General features: G+C 31.1%; 1 protein-coding gene across 2 annotated transcripts; it reads right to left on the bottom strand.

Moving 5' to 3' along the window:
- Nucleotides 1–224: 224 nt before the first annotated feature.
- LOC135135361 (GTP cyclohydrolase 1-like) lies at nucleotides 225–19,167 on the bottom strand. 2 transcript variants are annotated; one of them, XM_064064388.1, is made up of 4 exons: nucleotides 18,986–19,167; nucleotides 9,226–9,435; nucleotides 1,001–1,283; nucleotides 225–942 (listed from the first exon to the last, which is right to left on the bottom strand). In XM_064064388.1, the coding sequence occupies exons 1-4, from the start codon at nucleotides 19,059–19,061 to the stop codon at nucleotides 813–815; spliced, it is 699 nt and encodes a 232-aa protein (XP_063920458.1). In that variant the 5' UTR covers nucleotides 19,062–19,167; the 3' UTR covers nucleotides 225–812. The 2 variants fall into 2 exon arrangements, with proteins under 2 accessions (XP_063920458.1, XP_063920457.1); XM_064064387.1 differs by lacking the exon at nucleotides 18,986–19,167 and adding an exon at nucleotides 9,630–9,898 and having other exon boundaries at nucleotides 229–942.
- Between the last annotated feature and the right edge of the window lie 700 nt (nucleotides 19,168–19,867).

Raw genomic sequence — 19,867 nt, 5'->3', positions numbered from 1 at the left:
TTCGACCACTTGAGTTAAATGTTAAGGAGTTGTTTAGTACATTCAGTAAATTTGTTGAAATCAGAATGCTCCAAGTCCAAAGAGTTATTTTCTATACTTTTTTTTTCAGGATTTAACATAGGTATATCTTTTCAAACAAAAAGAAAGAACATAAGTAGCTTGCATGTTTTATTTTTACAACATTTCACACTTACATAAATATGATTTTAAATATATACGTCATATAGGCATAAAATTCTAAGTTGATTGTCAATAAACATAGTACAGTAAATCTTAAAATATGTTTATAAATACTGTAACAGTAATAAAGAATAGAAAACTCCATTGTCAGTACTATTCTTAACAAGTGTAAAATATTTACTTTTTAAAATCGAGTTTAAATTATTTATAATAATAATTATTGGCAACCCTGCAGAGATTTTAAGTATTTTTTTATATATCCAATATATAATTTAGTATATCACAGCAAATACAAACAAACATTTAAAAAATATGGTATAACACACATTCATGTGTATTGTCTAAATTGGTCTTATAGATGGTCCTCTATTTGCGCTTAGCTCTACATATACTTCAAAATAAGTACGTATATAGCTCTTAGAAGGTAAAATCAAAAACTTCAAATGTAGGTCTTCTAACACGATAACAACATTTAAATAAAATGTGCGTACATAAATGGAAACATGAAACCTTGGAAAACATATTCGTTGTTAAAATTTTCTAATTTCAGATTTATCATCGTGTTAGACAGTGTTTAAACTTAACTTTACATTCTTAATTTTAATAAATATGTCGTTTCGTCGCTCGTAAAATTATTTGGAATGTACCAGATTCAGAAACTCTTCTCTTGTCTTTGGGTCATCTCTGAATACTCCAAGCATGGTCGAGGTGACAGTTTTGCTATTGATTTTCTGCACACCACGCATCACCATACACATATGCCTGCACAAAAGAGAATACAATAGCCTCAAAGTCATTTTTCCCTCTAAAATCAACTTACACTCCCTCCACAACAACTGCAACTCCAGCTGGTTGAACAGCCTTGGTTACAGCAACTGCAATCTGCTTTGTCAATCTCTCCTGAACTTGAAGCCGCCTGGAATAAATTTCTACGATCCTTGCTAACTTGCTGAGACCAAGAATTTTCCCGCATGGAAGGTAGCCGATGGACACTTTCCCATAAAACGGAACCAAATGGTGCTCGCACATGGAGAACATTTCGATGTCTTTAACCACCACCATTTCGTCGTGATCCTCGTCGAAAATCGCGTTGTTTAGCACTTCTGCAACAATTAATGGAAGTGACGTGAGGCTGCGATTATACCCTTTAAAATGAAATCCGTGTATTCTCTACGACATGATAAATTACCTTCTCAACATGTTACTCGGAAATATTCGAGTGTGGAATTTTATAAGCACTCGAAAAAATTGCTCCTAAAAAGGAAGATAAATCGCGTTTAAGACTTTCAAATGCTGAGAGGGTATTGTAATTTAATGCAGTGAGAAACGAATTAGGTGGCTCTGTTACACACTTCGTAAGGTGCGGATTTTCGTAATTGTCTGTTTCGAGTTGGCGCAGTTGGAGGGATTTCTGAATTATATGTCAGTAATATTACAACAGTATATGACACAAAAAGTGCTTGTTTATAATTTCGTACGTGCATTTTCCTTATTACATTATTATTATTTATCAAAATTATTATTTTATCAAAAATTTTAACACAACCTACGATTACTGATTATTATTTTTGAGTTTAATTCATATTTCTATTTCTCATAATACAGATGCATTCTAATTAGAAAATATGGAAAGTTAATGCATTAGATACCTACTTCTCGAATATAAGCTATACAGGGTGTTAATAAATGATTTACATCTAGAAGCCCGTGAACACGACTGGACCAAAAAATTTATCGCTTTCGAAAAGTACAGTTTTTTGACGGCAGAAGTTTGAATTGACAGATTAATTAATTTGGCAATAAGTCAAATAAAGCGACACAGTAGTGAATATATTTCATAGCCCACGAGATGTAAATAATTTATTAACACCCTATAGAATTACTGTAATACTCATTTGTCTGATCATCTCCACTCAAAAATTTGATGACGTCATTTCAAAATCTTGTAGGTAAATCCTATTTAAAGTATGTAGGACATTATATATGTGTGATTTACGAATCCACTCTTACTTTTTACCTTAAGTATACGTGGTATACTAATAAAATGTTGAATCAAATTTGGATTTGTCTTAGAACTGCCAACTAAAGCTGTCAAAATAATTAAATCTGTTTTGATGATTTTTGATAGTGTAAAAAACTGTTCCCGTTCTTTGTAAAAACTCTTTAACAAATTGACAAGTGATATAAAAATTATATTTAATTTTTTTTTAAGTTGTAATTAAATAGCCAACGAAAAATCTTCCTTAGATAAGTAAGTAGTGTTCAGTAGAAGTATAATTTCAAGAAAAACTTAGAAATACAATTTTTAAGTAGGAGTAGTAAATTTACTTTTACCGTTAAAATATTAACTTTTTTCTATAAAAAAAACTAAAAACGTGCTATTTCTATCGTGACATTTTTTTTTAATCGTATGATGTAATATTTTCACAAATGGTACACGTAAATCGTCGATGCAAAACTGATTATATCAGTTGTCCCATGTTACATGGGCACAGTGAAATAAAATATTTATATATACAAAAAAAGAAAGTAGAGATTTATAGGACCTTTGTTTATTTCAGATTATATGTATATATTCATAAATATATAGTATTTATTAATATTTTTTCAAATATAAATTGATGCTTCTTTAACTACTAGCATGTTATACTATCCTCAAACATATTTGGCGTTTATGACTTCACACCAATTTGACTCCCATTATAATTCAATAGGCCGTCACAACCGGATGTCTTAAACCCGCTCACCGATACCTACCTGAAAAGACCTTTTCGACGTGCCAGGGACGGTCGAGACGCGAAGGACCGGACTCAGAGTAATTTTGTTCGTTAAAATTTTCAAATTTCAAAATTTCCTTACAGAACATGATTTATACTTTGAAGAAAATTACACAAAGACACAATTATTAGAAGTGTTACACACTCGAAAATTTGAGAAACAATATAAAATAGATGCTATGGCGCGAGATCGTGGATTTAGGGTGATTAGACTTCCGCCGTACCATTGTATATTTAACCCCATCGAACTAATCTGGTCGCAAATGAAAAATAATATAAGAAGGAATAATACGGCACCAAAATTTAGTAGTGCAACAATTGACATAATTAGGGAAGAAGCTTCCAAAATAACTGCCGAAATGTGGGCCAATTGTGTACGACATTCCACAAAAGAAGAAGACCAGTACAGGGCACGGTTGATAACACCGTTAATTATTAATTTAGAAGAGTCGAGTGATGATGACAGTGACTATTTCGATCAATAAATAAGCAGTAGTAGTTAATAAGTAAATACTCGTAGTTGTGCCGTAATAAAAAATGATTGAGTACAAAGTTACTTTGTTTTTACGTAAAATAAAAAACTCGAAAGGCGCAGTTGTCGGTAAATGCAAAACTCAGTCCTGCCCTGTGCTTTTACCAGAAAAGGTCTTTTCAGGTAGGTATCGGTGAGCGGGTTTAAGACATCCGGTTGTGACGGCCTATTGAATTATAATGGGAGTCAAATTGGTGTGAAGTCATAAACGCCAAATATGTTTGAGGATAGTATACGTCAAAAAACAGTCAAGACAGTGTTATTAAAGAAACGATTTTTTTTCTATGTAAATCTGTGTAAAGTTTGTCCAGTATTATAAGAATTTTATGGACTCCCAACGTTAATTTGTTTCACAGCTCAGGCGTCAATTCTATTGTACAGGTAAAGAGCCTGTCAGGAGAAAGCCGATCTTTTCTGTACCTGAGTTCACCCCGCTCTTCAGCTAAACAATAAAACTGACAACAGGGCTGTAAAATTGATAACTTTGGGAGTCCATAAAATTCTTATAATTCTAGACAAACTTTATACATTTGGTGATTTGTGTAATATTATAAAATGAAAAAATACATAACAAGATATAAAAACTACGTCCAATATATAAATGAAACTATATATAATTCCATTTTGTATTAAACAGTTGAAGGTTACAGATGAGGTCATCGCTATACACAAAAGTGTATAGCGATAACACTAGTAAGCAGGTATAAGTAAAAACTTATACCTGCGTACTAGTGTTATTGAATTCGTCATTAAATTTAGTTTTTATCATATACTGATACAACATAATAACCATTTCAAATAAATCCTAAAATACTCATTAGTCATTACATTCGTGGTTTGAAATTTTACACGACTATATCTAGTTTATCTCTTCTTTTATTAAGATACAGGGAGACATATAAAAATATACGGTTGGCAAGAAATAAAATCTTGAAAGCGTCATTAGTGTGACAAAGAATTAATTTAGTTCTGTCTCTGAAGCAAGCACGCGGAGGTGTTTTGTCCCATTATATGTTACCCTCATTGACCTGGGTACCCACCACATTCCCAGACATTGAAGACCTACATAAACACCCAGAGGCAAGGTGTCTCGTCTTGGCTGGGAATCTAACCTCCGACTCATGCTGAGTCAACTGTGCCACTCATGTCCCCTAATTTATGTTAAATTCTGAACCACTATAAACTAGATAAATGGAAAACGTATACGCTTTCACGTAATCTTTTTTTTTCAGTTTACACTCGTTTATGAATTTGTTAATGTCTAAGCAAATTAAAAAAAAAAAATCACTGAAAAATATTTGTTCCAGTAGTTAGGTTGTTTCAATGAATACGTGGACAATTGTTTGTTGCTTTTTTTTTATGATGCAAAGTAATGTACGTCTTTGCCGCTCCATAAAACTAGTGATACAAGTTCAAATGCCATAGAAACGCGCTCGAGCTTTTAAGCTGCGGAAGCTGAGGTTCTCAAACCATTGCCTACTTTGACCAAAGTCCTTTAGAAATCTCCACTCACTGTTAACCGCATTATCATCTACTCCACAATAAATGGAAATTTTCTTTCTGTATTTTACTCAACTACACCCAACTTTTAATGTCAAATGTCAAGTGGAAAAACGATCAAAACTGGGTTAACTTCTCAATTATAAGGTTAAATTTGATGAAATCGAGAAAAGAGAGGCAATTGTTGCGTGTATCACTGAATGAAAAGCTCCATTGAAAGCTTAATTGGCAGTTACTAATTGACTCTTCAGGAAATTACCGTCTTTATACGGGTTTCATTCAACGATCGTCCTTCATCTCTTACTGAAACTCATTCAACAGGTAATTCGGTTACGTCGTTCACTAAAACGTCGAGGTCCTGTAGATAATTCACTTTACACTGAAAGGAATGTGTGCAAGGATATAGGAGAATTTTAACGCTATTGAAGTTCACTGATTTAAATTTGGTCATTAAAATCGGCTTCCGAATGCAAATTTCCCAAGGAACTGTAAATGAATGTAGACGAAGGTTATTTAGCAATAATTACTGTGTCTGAGTATCTATATCAAACATTGGGAAAGTTCCTTCATAGACAGGTTAATAAACGAATAAATTATTAAGTCCACTTCCACTGCAGTTTTACTATTAGAAAAAATAGTACAAGGTGCACATGTTTTTGATATTGTAATCCTTAGTTTGTTAACTTCCTAAGCAATAAATAACTGTTCAATCTATTGCGGACATATTATTGCTATAAATAGGACACAAATTTGTTTCACTTCCAGTTCCAACCAGAGAGGTTTTATATAGTTTATTCAAAGCAGCAGTGCACGTAATCTATTACTATAATTGTCACTGATAGAGAGGAATGGTGATGATTTATACAGTTTAATTTAGGGGAAAGTAGAATGCTTTGGACGCTTGTTATGCAGAAAACTACACTTCAAATTAAAATAATAATGTTGAGTATTGAAATAAAAAAAAAAGCTAGGAGTTTAATAATAAAAAAAGAACTAATCGTCGGAGAGATCCTCATTCTTTTCTACAAATTAAAAAACGAGTCTCTCAAGACCCTAGATATCTAAACCCCTTGTTCGCACTAGCGGAAATTGAGCAGAAATTGAACAATTACATCGAACTGAATTCCCTTGACGAATTATGATCCTTCCGTCTTGCAACAAGTCGGGATAAGAACAATGAGAATCGTGATTGTGTCATGATGATGGCAGATTGAATACTGTAGCCATGGAGACGACACGTTCGTTCTACTGCAACATACAGTGCGTTTTCATTGCCGATATAATCATAAAGTATCTAATGGAAATTTAATTTTCTCGGTAAAATGGTTTATGTTGTGATAGCACTGAGATTGGCTACTTCACAAATTTGCTATTATATGGGATACATCAAGCTGGTTTAATGAGTAGATTTAATTATATCTATAAGTGCGATTCTGTTTTTCTGTTGGTTAGGGCGTTAACAGATTAAATTTTTGATCTCTTGTTGATGAAGAGTGTCACAACAACTCATGTGACCCTGATGTCAATACCAGAATGGTTATGAAATATATGTCGGTATTATGGATGATGTAGTTATCGAGTGGTTTAATAACGATGAGGGAGGTATGTTTGTTTGTATGCATCTCATTGATTTAATGTGTGTACTTTCAATTTTTCTATTATTCACTTAGGTAATAGGGTAAACGATGCAACGGGAAGTTAGGGTGAGCACGTTTCAAACGACTTTATGTTTTATATCAGTGTCTCAGGTCGAAGGGCAGACATTTGACAAATTGCACAATACGAAATTAATTAGTTTATTTATATTAATCGATTAAGTAAGTAATTGCAAAACCATACACAACATTTCAATGTGATTTAAGTTTGCAGGAATCCGGGATTATACAGAGTCATGTTGCTTACAGATTCTTCAAATAACGTAGATAATTTATAAAAAGTGATAAGATGGTGTTATAACAACAGTTTTCCCAAGAAATTAGTCATTAGTTTAAAATAAGCTGTAATCATTTTCAGTGATGTGCGCATCTTGTGCAAGAATATAACCCTCGAATGATGTGAAATGTGTTTCAATGACAAAACGAGAAATTAATGTGTCGTTCTTTCAACCACTCCTGTATTTAATGTTGATTATTTGAAAAAGTCAAAACAAATATAAGAGCAATAAATGTAAATATTTAATTGTCTGAAGATTGTTACCGATAACATTATTCAACTGTAAAAAAAATAAGGAAGTCATAGTTTATTTGCTGAATACAACAATAGCTCGTTAAAGAAGTTGCTACAGTGGAAGGGTTCAAGTTTTTGAAAATGAATTTCAGGATTTTTTGATATAATTTCGATATAACGTTGTTGTAAAAATTTGAACTGAAGATTTTACGTAATCTGTGGTGAGATATAATTTGTTCCTGTTTAGCAGTTTTGTTTGTTTCAAAAGAATTAAATAAACAATTATTTTCTTGGTCTGGGTGACTCCCATTGGTATAATAAGAGTAGGTATGACGTGACTGTGCTTTTAATAATTTTTAAATGAATCTAAGAGTCAGATTTTTCTAAAGAAACAATACACATTCACAAGGTGTTTCGGTAAAGCTTATTGACTGAAATTATATCTTACTTTTTGTTGAAAGAACTAGCGTTCGTATTTTTACTATAGAAATTTCGACACTATAATGAGTTAAAAAACCAATGATGGTTGGTTCTTAATTCATTAACGTAGATAATAAATTTATCGCATGCAAGTGAACGATAATTCCAAAACTAGATTTATTTTTTTGCATTGAAATTAAAAAAACACATTTTCCTCTGAAATGAATAGGTTTTACAAAATAAAAGTAATTAAAATCGAAATGAAATGTCTACTCACAAAAAAGATTCCCCAAATTTTGTGCTTTAGTTTAATTTTTGAAGTGTAGTAGTATTTGAACCTTCTTTATTTCAATCTCCAAGACAATTTAATACAAAAAACAATGAAACAAAAAGCAACTAATATTCACAATATCAGTTTATAAAAAGATTTATATCTTGCATATTATTAACAATTACGAACATGTTTTAGAATTGTATTTAAGTCTTCAAATTTTTTTAAACGAATTTTAGCATTAAATAAATATGTGTGTAGTAACGTATAATGTCGATATCCACAAACATATCTATTAGCTAAAACCATAGTTCTACAATTTCACATAAGTTATTACATTATATGTGAATAATAATTTGAATTGTCATATAAATAATACACTACTATTGATACTGATAACAATAGTATATGACTTATGTGAGCAATTATAATAGCCATTATTCACGAAGACGACGTTTGTGAAACGAGCCGTAGGCGAGTCAAGCCAATCATCTGAATGAATATTTGCGAATATACTTTTTCTACTTCCAAATAGACAAAAAACTCTCATGAAACTTTAAAATGGAAAACTAACAGGTATCTAATTAAAAATATGGTCAAGAGGACTGCGTCCTATTTTATTGTTTTTTCCGTATGTCGTAGACAGTTGTCATGTTGGTGTCAAACTCAAATTAAAGGTTATTAATTCACAACAATCGATATGGCAAGTGGTTTTCACAATTCATTTCGGAAATGACATACGGAAAAAACAAAAGCTGGTGACATAAACACTGTTGATCGGATTTTTAATTGGACACCCGATATAAATGAAGTATTTAGATACAAAACCGTAATAGATACGCAAATGTCATGGCAACACTACCTCTCGTCCATTGTTAATGGATCATTTTACAGTAACTACCAAAGGTTTATTCTTATTTGCTCAACGTACCCATGAAATACGATATTTTCTCCCTGTGGTTGGCTTAAAGCAGTAAAATACAAATTCATATTTCATTATCTAGAAATATGGGTACTATTACTAATAGAAAAAAATGTAATAATGCGGATATTCATTAAACAGGTAACATACTCATCATTTTTATTCTATATTTTACAAGGGTTTTATTTTGCACACACATTTATCTAGAAACAGGTTTTTCTTTAATTTCTTGTTTTCCATGCCTTTTTCAGAATGTGTAAAAAAATGTGACCGACGTGAAAAGGCATTTTTGTCAAACTGCATTTCTGCATTTTTTTATTGAAACAGACACATTAATTTAAAAATAGATCGCCAACTTTTTTTCTTTTAGATGAGCACAGCCGAAATTTTAGCCATGTTAAAACTGTAGCAATATAAAACCATGTCGTTGGGTCTTTGTATCTCAAACACCACCTACCTTCGAGACTTTGATCGTATCCTTTTGTAAAAAACAACATCGCCTTAGCTGCTCGTTCTGGCGTCTTCAGCAGTCCAGGTCGGTCAGGGTTTTCCCCTAAAGATCCCAGCAACAACCGATACGACCTCGACATCTCTGGTAGCATGGCTTCCCTAGTGGGAGGATTGTGGTCCAGTTCCAAGTCATGGTGAAATGTGCATTTTTCATGACCTGAAAAAACCGACTTTAAATATCTAGGACGTCTTTTACAGGAATTAGCATTAATAAGTTAAAACCTTCAACGAAACTTCCTCTTAGCAACATTTACCTTGATATATTTATCAGCATCACATTAAAAATTAATTTTGCCTTCTAATTACAGCGATATTACAAAAGAATTTACTTTTCACAACCGTTTTTTTTACCTGGAGTTGTGGAAGTTCGAGGTGTTTTGGGAGTTCCCGGCACCTCCACGTCGTTAATTTCATAATTTTCAGAACAACTACGCGACAGTAGAGGTCTAGGTTTCGATTTCATAACGCCATTGGAACGACATTCTCCATTAGTTGTCATTGTTTTGATTAAAAAATATTCTTGTTAATGCAACGACAAGATATCACGTGTACATTCACCCGTCGTACTGAACAACACTCCTCTCACCTAGTCGAATGCGAACTGGCAGCTTTCGGTGGGAATGTTGACTTTATATGAAAGCCGCGCTAAGTGGGATTTTCGCAAATTCTGAGCGCTGTTTCGATAAGAAAATACCCAGCAACGGCTTAGAAAATTAATACGATCTGACAGCTTTCACAAATATATTACACGCGAATTGACCAATTTGTTGTCTTTAATGTTATCTGAGATTGTAAAAACGTGACCCCTGATGAAATAGTTGTAACATTAGACTAATTATGTTAATTATGATGTTATCATAATTTATTTAAACTTGAAAATATTGCTACCAATGGACCGTAAAATTATCAAAAAGGTGACCGGCACCAAGTTATTTGCTTTTCAACGCCTATCAACATAGTAATTAATTATGTTGTCGAAGAGGTTATTTTATGGACGACAAACATAACTACATAAACAAATATATATGCACCGCTGGATTTACCTGAAATTTATACGTTTACGGTGTTTATTTTTTTCGACTGTTCAGAAAACAAATTCTCTAAATAAAACAAAAGCTACTGAAACATCTACTGCACATATTTGTCATTTTAATGATGTTACACATGTAACGAACAGTGTTATTATAGGAATTTCAGAAAAGGAGTAAATTGTTTTTGTTTGGCAGCTGCTGCAATTTGGGGGAAATACAGCTGGTAATCTTTACTAATGTGTAAACTAAAACTCAAAGTCCATAGAACAAGAACTCTCCACAAATTTGATATTTCAATATTTGTGTATATTTGTAATTGGCGACAAAAATTACGATTTATCTATAGGAGCTTGCATCATATTTAGTACTCAAAAGAAAAATATGATTATTATGATTAAACAAAACTTGATTAGTCATCAACAGAGGTTAAGGTAATTTTCAATTCTAAATTCTGGACCTACAGTACGTTTTAAATTTGCTGTGTAAACATTATTTTACTGTAAAAAAGTTTTGGTTAAAAATTTACCTACAAATTTTTGGAAAAAAATGAAACAGTAATTTTCAAAATTTTCTTCGTAAAACGCGTTTAAGACGTAAAGTTAGCTGCAGGTACAACCTGAGAAGAGTAACAATTATCATTTCTTTTTAAATGCTAGTTATTATTTTTTCTTTATTTCAAGAACTCTAAACGCATGTTTCTTATTTTCGAAAAAATTTATATACCATAAACGGTTTTAGAAAATAAATGTTTTTGAAATTACAAGGGTGGATTATTAAACCACAGATTATTTTGTATATTTTAAAGTAGATTTACTTAGCAAAATTTCGAGATGACGTAATAAAATTTTTGCTGGGGATGAACACATCCTGAAGTATACGTACAGTTTTACAGTTATAGGTCATATACTTAAGAGCTATAAAACGCCTTTGCTAGACGAACCTTGTCTGCTTTAAATTTAACCCGAAGCTCCTGAAGTGGATACGCAAAAAATAAGTATAGCACAAGTTGTAATAGATTTAGCGCAAAGTTATTTAGACAGAACTTCCCTTGCTCGTAAAGCGTAGATACTTATTTAGTCTGGTGTCGTAGATAAATTATAAAATTTGATTCTGTAAATTTTATTTTCTCCATAACTCCTATAAGTTACAATAAAAACAGAAGTGAATTACACTGTCAGCTGTATAGTAACTTTAAATAGAGTATTTTTGTACGTGCTTGTTTTATAGTTTACGTCTTGTGCAGATATTTATCGTAGTTTTCAACAAATTTAAATAATGTACATGGGGAGTTAGCTAAAAGGGAACGAATAATTTTTTTATTTATGAACATCTACTAAGGAAATTTAGTTTGTGAATAAAGACAAATGAGTTCTATGTAAGCATCACTTCACTTACAAGAAATAATTGATAGAAAGCAAAGTAATGAAAAAAATCGTCACAGATTTTTTTTTTATTTATACGAATTTTAATTTTACTATAAAATTGATAAAAAAATACTCTATAAAGTTCAATATTTATTACTTGATACGATTTATTTTCTTTTGCAAAACAATATTTTCTTAAAGCATTTGTTTTCTAAACACGTTTTTACATAAGTAATGAAGCATTTATTTTTGAGACTCGTGAAATTATTTTTTGTTATGCTTTTCTGAACATTCCAATAGACCATTTTACCAAATTTTATGTCAAGTTGTACTAGCATAGAATAACGTTAGTCAGAAAATTAAAATCTCAGATAAAACTTAACGACAATGTTGATTCGCATTAATGGCCTACACTTGATTTGTGAAAATTTTGAAGCTTTTGCCACTGCAAAACAGAGTGACACAAATGACAGATATAAAGTTGATGAACATTCACCTGATGTATAAGTGACCCTATGGTGTTAACCTAATTTTTTAGCACATTCAATTGTGGCTAAAATCACGTGAATGTACAGCTTATAATATACGAATCTCCTCAAAATTTTGACGCTAATGACGTTTCTATGTCGTTAAGTTTTGTCTACGATTTTAATAAGCCAACTCACCCTGTACATACATCTATGCAATTTAAATTTAAAAAAATAGAAAACTTTAAAGAACAAAGTTGTTAAATATGTTTGAATAAATGTAGAGATTTGTTTTAGACACGTTTTTGATAGTGTAAATCATCCGTAATACAGAGTGATTGGAGTACCTGTAGACTATTAAACTTTGAAGATACAATTTGTCATTCTAAATACATTAAAGTCGGAAATTCACCGTTTGTGAATGAGACTAATTAAACAAACTAGTAAAGAGCCACTTAAATCAGAAATAAACAGGTGGTTCCCATAGAAGTACGAAGCGAATGTATTTCGAATGCAACACAATATACATCTGTAGTCGATCACTACACCCTACAAAATAAAATAGGAATTCATGTTGCGGATACGTCATATTCGAAGTGCTTAGATTACAATTGTACGTCTCTTTATTTACCATTAGAAATTCATTACCACTAATTTGATACTGACTGAAAATGAACTACAACTGGAAAAGGGTGATTCCCGGAAAGTTGCATCAAAAGTTATTCAGGCTCTTACGGTTGTATGAATAGTTTTGTATATGTATATAATATTACAAATTTAGTTAAAAATATAGAGTGAAATGACGTTTTCAAATTACTTTGAAGTTACGATATCCTATCGACGTATTCCTCGCGTTTTAAAGAAAAAGCTGTCCCTGGAATGGACAGTATCATTAATCATTAAATTAAAACTACAAAATCATTAATGTTTTGTAGTTTTGTATGACTGTACATTGTACAATATTATTCAAAAAGTAGACCTTCTCAGAATTGTTAACTACACTAAACTACTTAAAATAAGTCATTTTCATACTTGTACTACATGTTGTATAAAGTTGTGTTTGAGGGTCATTTGAATCAAATACAAAGTCCTTTCTGATAAAAAGATTTTTTTTTTAATGTTGATAACATTTATTCCCAGCCGTAATTCAATTTTACCCTATTTCGCATTACTGCATTTTTTAATCCTGTAGGATAAAGACGAGTTGTTTATTTCAACTTTCAAATTTTTTATGCATTTAACATGACAAACATTTTTCACAGATTATTATTATATTTAAAAAAATGTGAAATATTTTACTAACCGAATTTTTAACTACCACTTTTTAAAAATTGTTTCATTTGAAGCCACAATAATAGAAATACAGTTTTTTATATGAATTTTTTTATGAAAACCTCTTCATGTTAAAATGATAGTAGAGGTGGAGTTTTAAACCACTGAAAAAAAATTGCTTAAGATTGTTTAGACAGAAACTCCCTCGCCTCTGAAGTACAGTTCAACATCCAGCTTCTTCAAGAAATTGTTGATTATTATTTTACAAATTTTATTTATTTTTTTATTATAATCCCCGTGAGTTAAAATACAGATATGTGAGGATATGTGTTATACTACAAATAAACGAACATGCTATCCATATATTTCAAGTGAGTTTTTCATAACTAAATGTTGCAATTACGTCATCAACTTTTTAGAAAGGAACAATAAAATGCTTATATAACATTGGAGGAGCCAAAAACAGCGATAAATAAACTGAAAAATCGAAAATCGTCAAGCAATGACAACATTCAGAACGAATTGATACTTTCTGGAGACCCAGAACTATTTAAAGAACTGACAAAACTCTAGTATAAAAAGTCATAGTGAGTTCATAAACTAGAAGTATAGGTCGATATTATTTTATAAAATTTTGGGGTGACATCATCAAATTTTTGATGGGGATGATTAATTAAATTTTGGTTAGCGTTGTAACATCTACGTAACACTTATAAAATACCTACATGTAAAATTTCACGACAGTTAGTCCAATAGTTTCGGAAATTATCTGTCTAATAAATATCGAGACATATCTTTGACAGACAGACGGAAACGGGAGATCTACTTTTTCATACTCTCGGCATCATGCAACGTCGAGAAAACATGATAGTAACCGTTCCCTGGGTGTACTCTATTACAAAACTTCCGTAACTTACGCTCAGGAAGTAAAAAGTATGCTATATGTATATTTCAAAGTTTTCGCTAATAAAATTTTGTAATGACATTATCAGTTTTATAAAAAGAAACAAAAATATAGCAATTTAAACAGATATAGTACAGTAGCATATTTCTAAAATTTCAAGCAAATGAGATAAGGTTAATTTATCCAAAAAAAAAAACTTAATTCATACATTTATTCGTTCATATCTTTGAGACGTCTACTGATAAGAGGTCATCAAATTTTTGGAGCGAATAAACATATCCATTTTGATTATTGGTTTACCATTTTTAGCTTTAAATCATTTGCAAGGTTATACTGTAAAATGTTTTTCTATTTTAATTTTTTTACAATTTCTAACCAAATTTTGAGATGACGTGTCAAATTTTGGTTATCTTGTTACTATCTTTTTCACTTTACAATCATCAGTCCAGGAATTTCGGAAATGATCGTTTTAATAAAATCTCCAACAGCAGAAGGAGGGAAATGGGCAACCTATTTTTCGTATTATAGAAGCTCTAAAACATCAATACAACCACGGAGGTGAATACAACATAAAATTAGCCATCCGTCAAATGGACCCCATTGTAACTTACTAGCAAAACTTGTATAATCAAAATCATGCCATATTTTTTAATGAAAGTTCGTATTTTTTAAACGCGTGAACTTTAAACTTCACAATAACAGAAGATTTTTTTGTGGATTATACCTCTATAAGTGCTTTATGGTGTATTTAAGTATTTTCATTAGCGTGAGATGTGCAAAACAATCCAATCCATCATTGGACACAGCAAATATCAGGAAAAAAGCGTGGGGAAAAGTGTGCTTCCGGTAGACACCGCAAATATCATTGACATTTTAGATTAATATAACTTCTTCAAAATGAATCTTGGTATCACTTTTTCTACGGCTAAGCCTCCTTTATCAGTCTAATATTTAATTTTATGCAACAACCTAATAATATTTAATTTCGTAGACCGCATAAACGGGTCCAGGTTCATTGCTCATAGACTATGTATTATGTTGTTTTTTTTTTGTTACTTTTTTGTTGCGGTAGGTAGCAGATATAAATAGTAGGTGCATTAACCCGCAATATTCTTTATTAATGGCTTTGTATAACTGAATATCAAACTTAAATTAAAATATTCATGTGTTTTCCCCTTAAAATATGTTTTCTTTTTATAAGGACGTCGATCTAAGGCGATATTTCCACATACAGGATTGTGTCTGACAGCTATAAAGGTCTTATTGTTTCGCGTGTAAAAATGCAACATATTTTATTTATTCTGGAAACATACTAGATATCTTGCACATGCAGAAAATAATGTCTTATTGTAGTGACTGTTATTTTTCATTTAAAGTAGATTAAGTCAAGGTTACATAATTATAAGCTATTTCAAAATCACTAATATAATTATAATTAAAAATGATAATTGTATAGCCCTTCTAGACCACAAGCGCAATAAATGGAAAAAGCAGCATCAATTATGTATGTTTTACAATCAAATGGGTATTTCCCTCAGATTGAGCAAGAGATAAAAGATTTTCAAGAATTTCACAAGACCTTCCAAGAAAATTATATTACACGAGATTTCCTTCAAACTAATTTGCAACATTAGCGTACTTCCCAAATAACCCTAGTTAAGATGGTATTACTTTCTTGGATCCGTCCCCGCAATTACCTTTAATTTTTACACTGGATGGAAAACACTAACTTTTTCAAGGAAATCGCAAGGAAGTGGGAACTTCTGAAGAAGCGATAAGTAAGCCAATCACTTTTTTGCGTAATGACGTAAAACGTGTAAATGTGACGTCAGCTGGAAAGCCGAAATCACACATAGCAAACAGGTTTGTTAACAGTCATTAACCGTATGTTGACCAATAACTCGTGATCTGCACTTGAATAAACCTAAATAATTATTACACTCGTTTCAGTCGTTTCTTTTTCTGTTGTTGCAATATTATTGTCCTTTCTCTGTCGCATGTAATGCGTATCATTTATGTGAGGTGGAGGTTCAGCATTCCCCGTTCTGGTTTCCGTATTTTTTTTATCAAGTACGTCCGGTTTTAACGTTCATGAAGCTATCATTGCCATTTTTGTACGATTTATTTGTAAAATTACATTAAGAGAAGCGAGAGAAATGTCATGCACATGCGAACTGCAGGAAATTGTGAGAAGGATCAAAGCGAAAACTTTCGAGGACAGTCTGCAAAAACCGTACAAGTGCAAAGGGGATAAGAATGAGATGATGTCATTCTGTTGAAGTATTTTGTGAACATCATAAAGAACGGTAGCAAATAAATCCACATATAAAGTTGTCATAATTTTAAAATTGATAATGTGTGAGTCTTGTTGCAATTCAATAGAGTTGTATTTAAAGTCAGTTTGACAGTTCGATTATGCCGTTCATGTTTTTGACAAGGCGGCAAAAATCATGGTTACTTCGATCGAATATCTTTTAACTATATTTAAGTATGTATGTTAAAAACATAGTTAAATTGACAAATATTCCAACAGGAGTATTTTTTTTTAATTCATGACTCACTTGCTAATGAAATAGAAGTACTAATTTTATTTCCTTGACGACATATCATTGTTAAAAGCGGTAGATAGAAGTGTCATTATTTGTTGGAAATTTTTAGAGTTGAAAATTTAAAACCACAAAGGTTTTTGTTCTTTTACTGTTAAACGTCAGCGATCGCGTGCAAATTGTAAAAAGTTTCTGATTTTTCTGAGGAAACTATTTAGCTAATTACTATCCGAACTGTGAAGTACCTTTATTATTGCAAAAAGTGAAATTATCAATAAATTGCAAATAAGTATGGTACAAAAAAACCAACGTAATTAAATGTTTTCTTCCTTTTTGTACAGAAGTTCTATTTCTCACATTTGTTCCGGTTGAAAAAAGCAAAGTAAAAGAAAATATAATCATGGAAGACGATATTGTAAACCTTATGATAAAGATTACGTCAGTTCTTTAGACCGAAGGGGATCCACTTGTATTTTAGAATTTTCCCACGTAACCAAGAACTAACCTCAAGCTACTATAACTTAATTTATTTCATTTAGCATGGTAACATGATTCACATTGAAAAATAATATAACGATGAATTCCTATTACCACGCAATGTAAAAGTTGACTTTTTTTTCTAGCATCATTAAAAACGTATATTTTCTGTGGTAAGATAATCGTATTAGTAACAATGAGGTTTGGAAAAATATACACTTCGTATTTTCCAAATTACATAGCTAAAAAAGATAACGAAAATGAAAAGTTCATACGTGTATATTCGTTTCGTTTCTATCGTGTAAACTGTCAACACTTTTTTTGCAACATTGTAAAAACAAATATGGCTATTTGAATGCAGGTAGTCTTATAAAAGTGTAAAATTAAATGAATATTGCTTAAAACTGGTATATTTTCATAATTACCAAAAGTAATATAAATAAAATAAAATTTATAAACCAAGGTTATTTACGTTTTTATCATTTTTGTCAAATATGAGATATTTTGATTTAAAAACAACGTTGTTTCATGCAAATTTAAGTAATAATTTAATCGTGTGCTTATTTTAAATTGATCCATTTTCATGATAGTAAATTTTGTGAAGGTCAAACAGAATTTTTAAATTTTCTAACACTATAATAATTTAAACAATAGATGATGTTACAGGATTAAAGCTGTTTTTAATTATACTTATATTTGAGTCCAAAAAATTTAAAGGATTTGTGACATATAGAAATGTAATTTCTTGTGACATTAATCATCTTTTGCTATGATCCTCCAAATCAAATTTAGACAAAAAATCCTCTAAATACCCTTCATTATAGAGTTTTTGTGAACAATATTTTGATTTAACATTTTGATATTTTGTCAAAAAAAAACTAAAAATTAATAGTTGTAAATATTCCAGGAGTCACAAAATTCTGTGGTGCCCATTATTATTGTTAAGTCAATTGAATATCAAAGTAAATTCTTGAACAAACTATTCCAAAAGTAGTAAAAATGCAAATTTACAAAAACTTAGTTTTGAAAAGTGGAAAGAACAAGCTAAAAAATTTTTATTACAAAAATGAAATACAAATACAATATGTAATCTACATAAAATAAACAATGGTTAAATGAAAATTTCTTAAAAAATCATTTATTTATTTATAATTATGTCTATAACACGCCGCAGAAGACAAGATTATGTTATGTTAAACAAAGCTAATTGAATGTTAAAATCATATTGATTCAAGTACTTATTGATTCAACGTCAACTATTGTCGATGATTAAAATCAACGCTAATAAAAACATGTTGACTAACTATACATACTTTTTTCAGTCTTAAAATATGTTTGCTCTTTTTTTAAGTTAAACAATGTAAATCAAATAAATGTATCAATAAGACATTGTCACATGTGATTTGTTGGCTTGGTCTCCAGCCCTCTACGTTTTCTATGTAATGCGTCCCTGGCACCTCGTGCTTAAACACGTGTGAAAGCACGCGAATACTTAACGAAAAAATTAAATAATTATGTCAACAGTCACAAGGTGCTGAGACTTTTTTATGTTAATAAGAGTAAAGACTGTGCCTGGTGCAATAACCTTTAATCACTTTGGCATTCAAAAAAATGGGTCAATGTTAGAAATGTTTTTCAACACTTACCATTTTTACTTTTACAAGGACAACCAATTTGCGTTTCCGGGTTTATGCCGTTTGTAGCTATAGCCAATTCCTTCATTTTCTTCTTATGATCACAAAACGCGGACTTTTTAAAAATGCGAACACGTGTTCGTGGTGTTTGTTTAAGGAAGTCAATTTATTTTGATACACCCCTGTCCACAGTGGGGAACAAAACAACTGTCAGGAGTTTACATGATCTTGTGTGTTATATTTCATTCTGCAGGTGACGTCACGGCATTGATTAACTCCTCCCTTTTCTAATTTCTTACAATTATCCTTGCTTTTTACATATAGCTCTCTCGCTCAAGATTTTAGCAATTTTGTACGCTAGAATATGGAACGGATCCACTCAAATTGTTCTCTTTGGATGGAGCAATTTTTGCCCACAATAACATCATCCAAACACGGGCATTTTTTTAATCGAACACACTAATGCTATTTACATAATCAGTCACTGAAGCAATGGCAAATTCAAATGTAGTTTGCAGATTTCACTGCATTACAAATATATGCTTTACTAGACGAATTTGAGTTTGTAGGCCCTAGAAAAATTTTAATTGAAAATTGTGAAAAAATGTACATAGGTATATACTTCTTATAAAAAAAACTGTCAGTAGCATTGTCGACTGCGTGACTCATTTCATTTAGCGAGGTTACATTTTGCAATAATTTTATAAAAAAGGTAACCTTGACGTAAGAATTATAATGAAAATTATGAATAAATTTAAGAACAATATTTATTATTATTAAAAAAATAGGTTTCCTGTATCTTCAGTATTGTTGTTTACGTAAGGGGATAGCATGCAGTTACTAGAGCATGCATGTGCATATTATACTCTATATTTACTGCTTCACTTAACACCT

The sequence above is a fragment of the Zophobas morio genome, unplaced genomic scaffold, assembly GCF_036711695.1.
Source record: "Zophobas morio isolate AGI-343-1 ecotype UQ-CSIRO unplaced genomic scaffold, CSIRO_AGI_Zmor_V1 ptg000024l, whole genome shotgun sequence".
Classification (NCBI taxonomy): domain Eukaryota; kingdom Metazoa; phylum Arthropoda; class Insecta; order Coleoptera; family Tenebrionidae; genus Zophobas; species Zophobas morio.
The sequence above is the reverse complement of the archived record's forward strand: the minus strand, read 5'-3'. Positions and strand labels throughout refer to the sequence as shown.

What these genes read in the sequence shown, in the direction of transcription:
- LOC135135361 (XM_064064387.1), bottom strand. Translation starts at nt 9,777, where the DNA reads ATGACAACTAATGGAGAATGTCGTTCCAATGGCGTTATGAAATCGAAA. An exon ending in TCGAACTTCCACAACTCCAG is followed by an intron (nt 9,436 to 9,629) that starts GTAAAAAAAACG and finishes CGGTTTTTTCAG; the next exon opens with GTCATGAAAAATGCACATTT. An exon ending in GCAGTTGTTGTGGAGGGAGT is followed by an intron (nt 943 to 1,000) that starts GTAAGTTGATTT and finishes TCTTTTGTGCAG; the next exon opens with GCATATGTGTATGGTGATGC.